General features: G+C 32.2%; 1 protein-coding gene across 1 annotated transcript in view; it reads left to right on the top strand.

Moving 5' to 3' along the window:
• LOC143232881 ((Lyso)-N-acylphosphatidylethanolamine lipase-like) overlaps positions 1-10,703 on the top strand; it is a 136,440-nt gene extending 125,737 nt beyond the window's left edge. Inside the window, exon 7 of the mRNA XM_076468890.1 lies at positions 10,026-10,703. Coding sequence (XP_076325005.1) covers positions 10,026-10,703 — 678 coding nt within the window. The remainder of the gene's footprint in view (positions 1-10,025) is intronic.
• The last annotated feature ends 5,451 nt before the right edge of the window (positions 10,704-16,154 follow it).

Consider the following 16,154-nt stretch of genomic DNA (forward strand, 5'->3'; position numbering starts at 1 on the left):
ATATACGGATATAATAATCATGTAATTAGTTTACTATAGAAGTATATTGTTGCTGTGTGGTCCTTAACAATACATTTATTTAATAATATACGGATATAATAATCATGTAATTAGTTTACTATAGAAGTATATTGTTGCTGTGTGGTCCTTAACAATACATTTATTTAATAATATACGGATATAATAATCATGTAATTAGTTTACTATAGAAGTATATTGTTGCTGTGTGGTCCTTAACAATACATTTATTTAATAATATACGGATATAATAATCATGTAATTAGTTTACTATAGAAGTATATTGTTGCTGTGTGGTCCTTAACAATACATTTATTTAATAATATACGGATATAATAATCATGTAATTAGTTTACTATAGAAGTATATTGTTGCTGTGTGGTCCTTAACAATACATTTATTTAATAATATACGGATATAATAATCATGTAATTAGTTTACTATAGAAGTATATTGTTGCTGTGTGGTCCTTAACAATACATTTATTTAATAATATACGGATATAATAATCATGTAATTAGTTTACTATAAAAGTATATTGTTGCTGCATGGTCCTTAACAGTACATTTAGTTAATAATATACCGATATAATAATCATGTAATTAATTCACTATAGACGTATATTGTTCCTGTGTGGTCCTTAACAATACATTTATTTAATAATATACGGATATAATAATCATGTAATTAGTTTACTACAGAAATATATTGTTGCTTCGTGGTCCTTAACAGTACGTTTATTTAATAATATACGGATATAATAATCATGTAATTAGTTTACTATAGAAGTATATTGTTGCTGTGTGGTCCTTAACAATACATTTATGTAATAATATACGGATATAATAATCATGTAATTAGTTTACTACAGAAGTATATTGTTGCTGTGTGGTCCTTAACAATACATTTATGTAATAATATACGGATATAATAATCATGTAATTAGTTTACTATAGAAGTATATTGTTGCTGTGTGGTCCTTAACAATACATTTATTTAATAATATACGGATATAATAATCATGTAATTAGTTTACTATAGAAGTATATTGTTGCTGTGTGGTCCTTAACAATACATTTATTTAATAATATACGGATATAATAATCATGTAATTAGTTTACTATAGAAGTATATTGTTGCTGTGTGGTCCTTAACAATACATTTATTTAATAATATACGGATATAATAATCATGTAATTAGTTTACTATAGAAGTATATTGTTGCTGTGTGGTCCTTAACAATACATTTATTTAATAATATACGGATATAATAATCATGTAATTAGTTTACTATAGAAGTATATTGTTGCTGTGTGGTCCTTAACAATACATTTATTTAATAATATACGGATATAATAATCATGTAATTAGTTTACTATAGAAGTATATTGTTGCTGTGTTGGTCCTTAACAATACATTTATTTAATAATATACGGATATAATAATCATGTAATTAGTTTACTATAGAAGTATATTGTTGCTGTGTGGTCCTTAACAATACATTTATTTAATAATATACGGATATAATAATCATGTAATTAGTTTACTATAGAAGTATATTGTTGCTGTGTGGTCCTTAACAATACATTTATTTAATAATATACGGATATAATAATCATGTAATTAGTTTACTATAGAAGTATATTGTTGCTGTGTGGTCCTTAACAATACATTTATTTAATAATATACGGATATAATAATCATGTAATTAGTTTACTATAGAAGTATATTGTTGCTGTGTGGTCCTTAACAATACATTTATTTAATAATATACGGATATAATAATCATGTAATTAGTTTACTATAGAAGTATATTGTTGCTGTGTGGTCCTTAACAATACATTTATTTAATAATATACGGATATAATAATCATGTAATTAGTTTACTATAGAAGTATATTGTTGCTGTGTGGTCCTTAACAATACATTTATGTAATAATATACGGATATAATAATCATGTAATTAGTTTACTATAGAAGTATATTGTTGCTGTGTGGTCCTTAACAATACATTTATGTAATAATATACGGATATAATAATCATGTAATTAGTTTACTATAGAAGTATATTGTTGCTGTGTGGTCCTTAACAATACATTTATTTAATAATATACGGATATAATAATCATGTAATTAGTTTACTATAGAAGTATATTGTTGCTGTGTGGTCCTTAACAATACATTTATTTAATAATATACGGATATAATAATCATGTAATTAGTTTACTATAGAAGTATATTGTTGCTGTGTGGTCCTTAACAATACATTTATTTAATAATATACGGATATAATAATCATGTAATTAGTTTACTATAGAAGTATATTGTTGCTGTGGTCCTTAACAATACATTTATTTAATAATATACGGATATAATAATCATGTAATTAGTTTACTATAGAAGTATATTGTTGCTGTGTGGTCCTTAACAATACATTTATTTAATAATATACGGATATAATAATCATGTAATTAGTTTACTATAGAAGTATATTGTTGCTGTGTGGTCCTTAACAATACATTTATTTAATAATATACGGATATAATAATCATGTAATTAGTTTACTATAGAAGTATATTGTTGCTGTGTGGTCCTTAACAATACATTTATGTAATAATATACGGATATAATAATCATGTAATTAGTTTACTATAGAAGTATATTGTTGCTGTGTGGTCCTTAACAATACATTTATTTAATAATATACGGATATAATAATCATGTAATTAGTTTACTATAGAAGTATATTGTTGCTGTGTGGTCCTTAACAATACATTTATTTAATAATATACGGATATAATAATCATGTAATTAGTTTACTATAGAAGTATATTGTTGCTGTGTGGTCCTTAACAATACATTTATTTAATAATATACGGATATAATAATCATGTAATTAGTTTACTATAGAAGTATATTGTTGCTGTGTGGTCCTTAACAATACATTTATTTAATAATATACGGATATAATAATCATGTAATTAGTTTACTATAGAAGTATATATATTGTTGCTGTGTGGTCCTTAACAATACATTTATTTAATAATATACGGATATAATAATCATGTAATTAGTTTACTATTTTGTTTCGTATTCCGAGCTCAAAAGGATCAATGCTGATGAAAATAAGATAAACACAGTGATAGAATAGCGTCCTTAACAATACATTTATTGCCAATCAACTTCAAGAATGGATAATATAAAACTGCTTGAATTAACCAAATCAGAATGTCGTATATTCTGTTGGCAAAAAATAAAGGACGATAAAAGAAAAACAAATACTGAAAGTGGAGTAGACTAAAAAATAAACTGATGTTAGAAGAACAAACTCTATATACCCTAACAGAACAAACAATACAATAAGAACAAACTCTTTCTACCCTAACAGAACAAACAATACAATAAGAACAAACTCTACATATCTTAACAGAACAAACAATACAATAAGAACAAACTCTACATATCTTAACAAAATAAAAAATAAAATAAGAACAAACTCTACATATCTTAACAGAACAAACAATACAACAAGAACAAACTCTATATGCCTTAAAAGAACATACAATAAAATAAGAACAAACTCTATATAACCTAACAGAACATACAATAAAATAAGAACAAACACTACATACCCTAACGCAAAATACAATAAAATAAGAACAAACTCTACACATCTTAACAGAACAAACAATACAATAAGAACAAACTCTATATACCTTAAAAGAACATACAATAAAACAGAACAAACTCTATATAACCTAACAGAACATAGAATAAAATAAGAACAAACTCTATATAACCTAACAGAACATAGAATAAAATAAGAACAAACTCTATATACCCTAACAGAACATAGAATAAAATAAGAACAAACTCTATATACCCTAACAGAACATAGAATAAAATAAGAACAAACTCTATATACCCTAACAGAACATAGAATAAAATAAGAACAAACTCTATATACCCTAACAGAACATAGAAAAAAAAGAACAAACTCTATATACCCTAACAGAACATAGAAAAAATATACCCTAACAGAACAAACTCTATATACCCTAACAGAACATAGAATAAAATAAGAACAAACTCTATATTCCCTAACAGAACAAACAATAAAATAAGAACAAACTCTATATTCCCTAACAGAACATAGAATAAAATAAGAACAAACTCTATATACCCTAACAGAACAAACAATAAAATAAGAACAAACTCTATATTCCCTAACAGAACATAGAATAAAATAAGAACAAACTCTATATACCCTAACAGAACAAACAATAAAATAAGAACAAACTCTATATACCCTAACAGAACAAACAATAAAATAAGAACAAACTCTATATACCCTAACAGAACAAACAATAAAATAAGAACAAACTCTATATACCCTAACAGAACAAACAATAAAATAAGTACAAACTCTATATACCCTAACAGAACAAACAATAAAATAAGTACAAACTCTATATACCCTAACAGAACAAACAATAAAATAAGAACAAACTCTATATACCCTAACAGAACAAACAATAAAATAAGAACAAACTCTATATACCCTAACAGAACAAACAATAAAATAAGAACAAACTCTATATACCCTAACAGAACAAACAATAAAATAAGAACAAACTCTATATACCCTGACAGAACATAGAAAAAAAGAACAAACTCTATATACCCTAACAGAACATAGAAAAAAAAAGAACAAACCCTATATACCCTAACAGAACAAACAATAAAATAAGAACAAACTTTATATAACCTAACAGAACATACAATAAAATAAGAACAAACTTTATATAACCTAACAGAACATACAATAAAATAAGAACAAACTCTATATAACCTAACAGAACATACAATAAAATAAGAACAAACTCTATATAACCTAACAGAACATACAATAAAATAAGAACAAACTCTATATACCCTAATACTACATACAATAAGAACAAACTCTATATACCCTAACACAAAATACAATAAAATAAGAAAAAACTCTATATACCCTAATAGAACATACAATAAAATAAGAACAAACTCTCCATACCCTAACAGAACAAACAATACAACAAGAACAAACTCTATATACCTTAAAAGAACATACAATAAAATAAGAACAAACTCTATATACCTTAAAAGAACATACAATAAAATAAGAACAAACTCTATATAACCTAACAGAACATACAATAAAATAAGAACAAACACTACATACCCTAACGCAAAATACAATAAAATAAAAGCAAACTCTATATACCCTAACACAAAATACAATAAAATAAGAACAAACTCTACATACCCTAACAGAACATAGAATAAAATAAGAACAAACTCAATATACCCTAACAGAACATAGAGTAAAATAAGAACAAACTCTACATACCCTCACAGAACATAGAAAAAAATAAGAACTGTATATACTCTAACATAAAATACAATAAAATAAAAGCAAACTCTATATACCCTAACAGAACATACAATAAAATGAGAACAAACTCCACATACCCTAACAGAACATACCATAAGTAAGAACAAACTCTATATAACTTAACTCAACATACAACAAAATAAGAACAAACTCTGTATACCCTAACAGGACATACAATAAAATGAGAACAAACTCTACATACCCTAACAGAAAAAAACAATACAATAAGAATAAACTCTATATAACCTAACACAAAATACAATAAAATAAGAACTCTGTATACCCTAACAGAACATAGAATAAAATAACAACAAACTCTACATACCCTAACAGAACAAACAATACAATAAGAACAAACTCTATATACCCTAACAGAACATACAATAAAATAAGAACAAACTCTATATAACCTAACAGAACATAGAATAAAATAAGAACAAACTCAATATACTCTAACAGAACATAGAATAAAATAAGAACAAACTCAATATACCCTAACAGAACATAGAGTAAAATAAGAACAGTCTCTGCATACTCTAACAGAACATAGAATAAAATAAGAACAAACTCTGCATACCCTAACAGAACAAACAATACAACAAGAACAAACTCTATATACCTTAACAGAACAAACAATACAACAAGAACAAACTCTATATACCCTAACAGAGCATACAATAAAATAAGAGCAAACTCTACATACCCTAACAGAGCATACAATAAAATAAGAGCAAACTCTACATACCCTAACAGAACATACAATAAAATAAGAGCAAACTCTACATACCCTAACAGAACATACAATAAAATAAGAGCAAACTCTATATACCCTAACACAAAATACAATAAAATAAGAACAACCTCTATATAACCTAACAGAACGTAAAATAAAATAAGAAAAACTCTACATACCCTAACAGAACATACAATAAAATAAGAACAAACACTATATACCCGAACACAACACAGAATAAAATAAGAACAAACTCTACATACCCTTACCGAACATAAAATAAAATAGAAACAAACTCTACATACCCTAACAGAACATACAATAAAATAAGAACAAACTGTATATACCGTAACACAATATACAATAAAATAAGAACAAACTCTATATACCCTAACACAATATACAATAAAATAAGAACAAACTCTATATACCCTAATACACTATACAATAAAATAAGAACAAACTCTACATACCCTAACAGAACAAACAATACAACAAGAAGAAACTCTATAAACCTCAATACTCTAGAGTGAGTGGGGAAAAAGTTTGTTTAATTACGTCTCTAGTGAAGTTCTAGTGAACGTGGATATCGAAACCGTTTTCGTAGAGCACACACACAAAACCAGATCTATGGTAGGCAGAACTTGAACCAATTGTAATAACAGGAAGATCGACAGGATTTGTTAAGTAAAAAAAAAAAAGATCAAATACGACTCGGATAAGAGAAAGAGAAACTGCACCCAGAATGATAACCAGCTTTACTATGTGTCTGCAAGAATTGAAAATGTGTCTCATGAATTATATTGGGTTAAACAAAAATATAGTAAACTCTGTGTCTGTTTTCTTATAGCAAAACCATAATAGGCTATCTGCTGTGTTTACTGATTTTAGCGTTGTAACGTAGACTTACCGCTGTCCAAGCGAGGGGCTTGCAAACTGCATACTGCAAGTAACGAGAGTATTATGAAAGTTCGTGTTTTACTTGGAGTTATAAGTTTCAGTATTTACTGAATTCTCATGTGAATTACTCATTAATAAATGTTCCAATATCAACTAAAGCTTCCATTATGTGTGTCATTAACCACAAAACTACACGATGGACTATCTGCGCTGTGCCCATAGCGGGTATCGAAACCCTGTTTTTAGTGTTATAAGCCTTTACATTTTCTGCTGAGCCACTGGGGAGCGCTTCCATTATGCCAAGTCATTTACGTCATTCGACAAGTCTCATCAATAAAAGTTCCAATATCTGCTGTATATAACTTCCGTTATGTTTGCCAAAACTCTAGTAAACATGGAAACAAAATTCTCCACACATGACCAACATGTCCAGAAACTCATTACCAAGTTATCCAGCAAATCTTTCAAGTGTGAACTTCTTGGGTTAAAATTCGACAGTTCCCTTGAGCAGAATTAGTGTTAGTAGAAGGTTTGACACACCGAGAACTTGGAATAAAGTGCAGAAATACATAGTAAAATTTTCAAAAATTATGTGAACACTAAGTTACAGGGCGGGTCATACTACATTAAAGGACGGTTTAATACATGCTACCTGGGTATCCCATCCAGGAATTCTCTAAATCATGCTGGTGTCAAATGTTGACATACGTATTACGCAAGAAAGTAAACTATAAGTTAGTCTATTTAATATTTATAGAACAGTCATGACCTAGAATCGCTTGGTGGTTACGGCTCTCGACTTTCGATCTGTAGGTTGCGGATTCGAATCTCTTTACGTAGCATGCTTGCCTTTTCGGCCGTGTGGTCGTCATAACGTTATTGTTAATCCCATTTTTTGTTGATAAACAGAGTTGTCAGTAGGCAGTTTTGACTAGTTGTTTTCCTTCTAGTCTGTCACATCTACATCAGGGACAACTAATGCAGATAACCCTTGAGTACCACTGTGCGAAATTCGACAAACAAGCAAAACGCAATCACTTGTGAAAGGTTTAATTTTTAATGTCAGCAACTTTGGGCAACAGAAAACTGTTTATTTTAAGAATAATTCAGCCGCTCTGATTTCGTGATGCTATTTATTCTAATCAATACCGTAGCAATCTCATCTCCAGCTAGTGATTTGCAAATGCCTTACTTGACTAAAGAAAGAAGAAAAAAAACAACCAACGAGTATTTCGTCAGAGACATGTAAATACTGACGTCAGTATTGTTAGGCTACTGAAGTCACGTGACGTATGTAAATTTAAAGTCGTTTGTGTTCAGTGCTGAATTAAAGCTCGAAAGTAATACGTTATCGGCTTCGGAAGGCGTATCGCGGTATCTTTATCACATTTCGTACAAGCACGTCTAAATCAGTTTTCTTTTTCAGTAGGTAAAGAGTAAGCCAAAACTAATGTACTAACTTTTGTTATTGTGATCCAAGGTTTAACGTATTGTTTTCCTTACTATCCGATCTCTGTCTTGCTCAAGTTCTTGTAGTTTCCTTATAAACAATAACGAACAATACTACAGGTACACTTCTTGAAATGAAGTAATGGTAATGGATCTTGTCTATTGAATTTCACATAATACAACTCATTTCGAAGCGATACAACTACAGAGAAAGCAACTATTTAACATCGCACATCGCGTAGTCGGGAACTACTATAAACGAAGAAAACAGATTTGATTGTAACGTATTCACAGCCCCAAGTGAGGAGCTCGATTTGGTTGTCTTTTTTGACGGTATCGGAACCTCGGATCCTGAACCTGGTAAGCTAAACTCTGGGTCGCATTCGGCCAGTAGCGATGCTGAAAAAATGGCAAAGTGAAACATGACTAGTGATAAAAGTTGACTGGTAAATAACACAGGAAAATATTAACTTACGAAACGTTACTGACCTGCCAGTTATGTACAACTGTCACTCTAGAACATTATATATACATTTATATTAGAGCGTGGGGCACCGTGTCCTCTCATCTTCAATACAGTTGTGTATTTCAAACGTTTTGTATAATTGTCACTCTAAAGCATTATATATACATTGAAATTACAGCGTGCGGGACCGTGTCCCCTCATCTTCCATGCAGTTGTGTTTCAAAAGTTGTGTACAACTGTCACTCTAGGGCATTATATATACATTGATATTACAGCGTGGGAGACCATGTCCCCTCATCTTCTATACAGTTGTGTTTCAAACGTGTAAACTGTCACTCTAGAGCATTATATATACATTGATATTACAGCGTGGGTGACCATGTCCCCTCATTTACAATACACTTGTGTGTTTTAAACGTTGTGTACAACTGTCACTCTAGAGCATTATATATACATTGATATTACAGCGTGGATGACCATGTCCCCTCATTTACAATACACTTGTGTGTTTTAAACGTTGTGTACAACTGTCACTCTAGAGCATTATATATACATTGATATTACAGCGTGGGTGACCATGTCCCCTCATTTACAATACACTTGTGTGTTTTAAACGTTGTGTACAATTGTCACTTTAGAGCATTATATATACATTGATATTACAGCGTGGTGGACCGTGTCCTCTCATCTTCAAATCAGTTGTGTTTCAAACGATGTGTACAACTGTCACTCTAGAGTTGCTATACACATCAATTCGCGTTGGAACAATATTGCCTTATTTATGGTTTTACATTTAAACATTTAATAACTTCATAAAAATACAAAGATTCTAAAATAAATACATTGGCTGAAGTGAAAACTTATAAAATAATGAAGGGTAAAGAAACCAGATATCAGATGTCTCATAAACTGCTTTCCTTTTAACATTCATTTCACTAGTATGTTTTTTTTTCTGAGTTCCCTCACTCTACACACAAAAAAAAAACCAAATTACCACTCTTAGTTCAAACAATCTTCCACAGGGGCAGGTCCCTGAACTATTGCCTACTCTTAGTTCTAAAAATCTTCCACAGGGGCAGGATCCTGAAGTATTACCCACTCTTAGTTCAAACAATCTTCCACAGGGGCAGGTCCCTGAACTATTGCCCACTCTTAGTTCTAACAATTTTCCACAGCGGCAGGTCCCTGAACTATTGCCCACTCTTAGTTCTAACAATTTTCCACAGGGGCAGGTCCCTGAACTATTGCCCACTCTTAGTTCTAACAATTTTCCACAGCGGCAGGTCCCTGAACTATTGCCTACTCTTAGTTCTAACAATCTTCCACAGGGGCAGGTCTCTGAACGATTACACACTCTTAGTTCTAACAACCTTCCACAGAGGCAGGTCTCTGAACGATTACACACTCTTAGTTCTAACAATCTTCCACAGGGGCAGGTCCCTGAACTATTACCCACTCTTAGTTCTAACAATCTTCCACAGGGGCAGGTCCCTGAACTATTACCCACTCTTAGTTCTAACAACCTTCCACAGGGGCAGGTCCCTGAACTATTGCCTACTCTTAGTTCTAACAACCTTCCACAGGGGCAGGTCCCTGAACTATTATCCACTCTTAGTTCTAACAGTCTTCCACAGGAGCAGGTTCCTGAACTATTACCCACTCTAATAGTTCAGGGACCTACCCCTGTTGAAGATTGTTAAAACTTACAGTTTTCGCCTGATTTTCACTAGGAAGCTTGGTTATCTTTCAAACTGTCGCCCCTCCACACACACACACACACACACACACGTCTGTGCTTACTGTATATGTGTCTGCATGTGTTATTAATTCCAGCCAATTTACTGCATTGTTCACATGTTCGTTGATGAATCTGAATCTAATTTATGTTTGATATTATTTTAAAGATATAATATCGTTGTAGTTAAAGTATTGCCGGTAGGTGGCACTACGGAACGATGCCTATAAAAGTTATTTTTGCGTCTTGCGAGTGAATAGTTTGAAGTCATAATATCCTGGCCCGGCATGGCCAGGTGGGTTAAGGGGTGCGACTCGTAATCTGAGGGTCGCGGGTTCGTATCCCCGTCGCGCCAAACATGCTCGCCCTTTTAGCCGTGGGGGCGTTATAATGTTCCGGTCAATCCCACTATTCGTTTGTAAAAGAGTAGCCCAAGAGTTGTCGGTGGGTGGTGATGACTAGCTGCTTTCCCTTTGGCCTTATACTGCTAAATTAGGGACGGCTAGTACAGATAGCCCTCGAGTAGCTTTGTGCGAAATTCAAAAACAAACAAACATTATATCTTACAAGCAGAAACAGCCGCCTTTCGGGCATGTTTAACTACTCGTTCCTGCGGAAGGCTACTGGACCTGCAGCTTTTCCTGGAATTGTCTGACAGCTTTACAATGTGTTCAAACTGACGACATTCAACAATGTTCACCTTCCATGAGAAAAACTGGTTTTACTAAAGTATGTATTTGTAGACTCAGTTATGAATGAAAGTGTCTTGTTTTTGAATTACAACACTCATGGGATTTTCACTAGAGAAAACCAATGTTTAAAGTTTATTTTATATTTAAAACTTACCAGTCTTTGTTTGTAATTTTTATTGGTTAAGTCTGAAACGCCATTTTGTGAAAATATTCAATTGTTTTATATATTGTTCAGCTATAAAGAATACTGTTTAGTTATATTGTTCCCCGCTGGTACAGCGGTAGGTTTACGGATTTACAACTCTAAAATCAGAGGTTTGATCCACCTCGGTGAACTCAGCAGATAACCCGATGTGTCTTTGCTATAAGCAAACACATACAAGCTTATATATATGTAAAAACGGCTCGTTTGGTTTGAGAAATTTTTTTTTACGTAGAGGAGCGAACAACGTTTCGAGCTGACGATGACCGAAGAAGGTCGAAACGTTGTTCGCTCCTCTACGTAAAAAATTTTCTCAACCCAAACGAGCCGTTTTCATACATATATTTTTTTCTACAAGTGGGTTTTGTCGACATCACACACGCGCTTAGTTATACAAACATTTACATTGATGATAGGTGTGGTACTTTCCGAGACCCGAGTTTTGAACGTATACATCGCAAGCTCCATTTTTATAAAATATTCTACCATTATATTTGTTTAGAAGTATAGCTACTTAAGAAGTTCCGGAATTCAGTGTTATATATATTTGGAATACGTGTACGTTTACGTATAAATTTTGTTTACGTTCCCCAACGATTAGAAGTAAGCTTGAGGACTATTAGCTCTGATGTTCACAGTTCGAGCTCTACGACGGGCAAAGCACAGATAGCCCATTGGACTTAAACTTTTTTAAGTACAGGACAGCACAAAATTATGTGTCCTGTTTCACGTGAAACAGTTTATAGAAACGTCCGTTGACAACGACTTTTGGGGAGATACAATTTAGGTTCTCACTATCAACCCGACATGGTCAGATGATTAGGGCGCTTGACTCGTAGTCTAAAGGGCGCGGGTTCGAATCCTCTTCACACCAAACTAGCTCGCCTTTCAGCCGTGGTGGCGTTACAATGTTACGATCGATCCCACTGTTCATTTGTAAAAGAATAGCCCAAACGAGCTGCTTTCCCTCTAGTCTTACACTGCTAAATTAGGGACTGCTAACACAGATAGCTCTCCTGTAGGTTCGCGTGAAATTCAAAACAAACAAATTTTATTATCACATTGTTAAGCCCAAAATGGGATTTTGTCGAGAATAGAATTTATATTTATTTGATTAAAATATATGTGTTTGTTCGCTTGGCGAATACCAGGATATAGTAAAACCGACTATAGAATATTTCGAGTCCTATGTGTGAATGGAGCCATATATAGTTTTAATAGATACATAACGCCCTTCCGTACGTCACTATGTCTGTTATTTTAGCGTGTACTTCATTCAGTTACGATATATTTGTGCATAGTACTGTACACAAATTTCTGTGTACTAAAAGTGAAAGACTGCGTCAAATGCTTAGTTAGTTTTGCTTTAAAATAAAGAAAGATTCAAATATTCTACATTATATTTGAACCGTAGAGCGTCCTAGTGGGTCAGCAGCAAATTCCTGGTTCGATTCCCCGTCGTGAATATAACTCATATAGTCTATCGTGATTAAACAAAACACACACGCAAACCTTAAAAAAACATTTAAATAAAAAACAATGGTGGGAAATCTAATTGTTCCTTGTATAATAGATTTATCCCCAAACGTTTCCATGTCGTAAAAAGATTCGAAAGCAGCTTCGTCTAGCCAACGATACTCTCGAACTTGGGAACTGATTGCTTGTTTGTTTTTTGAATTTCGCGCAAAGCTACTCACGGATTACCTGCGCTAGCCGTTCCTAATTTAGCAGTGTAAGACTAGAGGGAAGCAGCTAGTCATCACCACTCACCGCCAACTCTTGGGCTACTTTTTTTACCAATGAATAGTGAGATTGACCGTCACATTATAACGCCCCACGGTTTAAAGGGCGAGCACGTTTGATGCGACGGGTATTCGAACCCGCGACCCTCAGGTTACGAGTCGAACGCCTTAACCCACCCGGCCATGCCGGGGCCCTTGGGAACTGCTGGTTCGTTCATGAAATAACTGATAACACTGAAGAAATGTAACAACTAAACGGAACGAAACGTTTCTCAACAGCCTTCCAGTAACGACATCTTTCTTGTGTTAAATACACTCAGTCTCATCCAATATAATATTTTCAACAACGTTTAAATCCTCGGTTGTCGTCTGTGTTCTTAACAAATCTGTGACTCGTATGTTGTTGCTAATTTCAAAGTTTTGTTCGTACAGAGGTTTTAAAAACGGTTAAATTAGTTTTTGTCAATTTCGAAGTACCCGAGCAAAATATATCACATCTTTATTTCGTATGTCGGTCCAGAACTAACGTCTTCGTCGTATTTCTGGTGGAAAAAGCTGTTGTCGTTAAAAATTACTTACTTTTCCCTGGTGGTTGACCACAAGTATAAAATCTAAAATTTACTTTGTAGCGAAAAGAGGACAGACAGACGAACAAAAAACGTGCAGACAGACATGTGAATGGATAGACAGATACATAAAACTAATGTGTTTAGATATGAACATAAGGTTCGATACTTGTTAGCACATATATTCACACTTAAATTACCTTGAACTGTACACTTTTTAACTCTAACTACAATATTTCTAACGAAACATCGTGCAGCGTTCTTTACCTCACACCGATGGTTTCGAACCAGTGGAAACATGAAATGCTACCAATTTTCCTGTCTACAATTCTCATAACAACTCACCACGAACAACGAAGCTTAATAACATAAAATTATTAAATATAAGCCAGTTGTCGCTGATTGAAAAAGTAACCCGTATATCAAGATATTTAGAATAACTAAACATTTCACTAAATGCTTTTTAACTCGTTCTGTTATTTATTAGTGGACTAGTTGTGGTTTGGTGATTAACTGGATGACCTGTGAATAATCAGGAACTAGGTTAACACGCTTTGCATTTTGGCTCTGGATGTGTTATACGAGAAACAGTCAATTCCATTATTTGATATAAATCTGGGAAAAACGTTTGTGCCAACACGTTCTGTTGGCTGGCTACGTTTCCTCTTGCTTGTATGTGAAACTTCGGGTTCTCTAGCTCGGGTTCCCAGTGAGTTAAGTTTATTACAACGCTAAAATTCATGGTTCAATTCTCTACGGTGCAGATAGTCTATTGTATAGAGCTCTGGTCTCTCGATAAAAGAATAAAACTTAGTTCAGGTTAACATTATCAACAGCAGTTCATAATTCGAAGTTTCAAGTGACCGGAAGATCAGAATAGATCAAATAGCTGCAGGTTTAAACAACATTTCAAAATGATACCTACAGGAAACTGTCAGTTACACTATTTTTGTTCCTAATAACATAAAAAAAAAAAAAAATGAGATTTTTGTTCGTTATTTTCTTCTTGTTTCTGATAAAATTTTGTTTTCTGAGCACCACAATAATTTACTGAAAAAAATCACAAGTATCAGATTTATAGAAAATATTTTCTCAGACTATCCGATTCATATACAAGTATTTTTCTCAAACTATATGATCTATATAAAATCCTCTCCTAGACTATCTGTTCTAACTTACAAACTACATGATCTATATAAAATCATTTCCTAGAGTATCTGCTCTAACTTACAAACTACATGATCTATATAAAATCCTTTCCTAGACTATCTGTTCTAACTTCCAAACTATGTAATCTATATAAAATACTTTCCTAGACTATCTGTTCTAACTTCCAAACTATGTGATCTATATAAAATACTTTCCTAGACTATCTGTTCTAACTTCCAAACTATATGATCTATATAAAATCCTTTCCTAGACTATCTGTTCTAACTTCCAAACTATGTAATCTATATAAAATACTTTCCTAGACTATCTGTTCTAACTTCCAAACTATGTGATCTATATAAAATACTTTCCTAGACTATCTGACTATCTGACTTCTAACTTCCAAACTATGTGATCTATATAAAATACTTTCCTAGACTATCTATATAAAATACTTTCTTAGACTATCTGTTCTAACTTCCAAACTATGTATCTAGACTATCTGTTCTAACTTCCAAACTATGTGATCTATATAAAATACTTTCCTAGACTATCTGTTCTAACTTCCAAACTATGTAATCTATATAAAATACTTTCCTAGACTATCTGTTCTAACTTCCAAACTATGTGATCTATATAAAATACTTTTCTAAACTATCTGTTCTAACTTCCAAACTATATGATCTATATAAAATACTTTCCTAGACTATCTGTTCTAACTTCCAAACTATGTGATCTATATAAAATACTTTCCTAGACTATCTGTTCTAACTTCCAAACTATATGATCTATATAAAGTAGTTTCCTATACTATCTGTTTTCTAAGAAATAAATTATTTCATCTTCACTTCTCAACTACATAAATACCCCACTTAGTAATCTTCGCTGTTTCTCAACTGTTTTAACAATAGATAATCTAACAACATTCAACTGTACATCCAGAAAATGAAGAATTACAAGATGTAAGGGAATCATACGAATAAGTTTACAGTTGAATGAAGTTTCACAAAGATAACCTTATCATAATTTGTTAGGTGAAACATAAAACATGTGTAACATGTTTGG

The sequence above is a fragment of the Tachypleus tridentatus genome, chromosome 1, assembly GCF_004210375.1.
Source record: "Tachypleus tridentatus isolate NWPU-2018 chromosome 1, ASM421037v1, whole genome shotgun sequence".
In the NCBI taxonomy this organism is placed as follows: domain Eukaryota; kingdom Metazoa; phylum Arthropoda; class Merostomata; order Xiphosura; family Limulidae; genus Tachypleus; species Tachypleus tridentatus.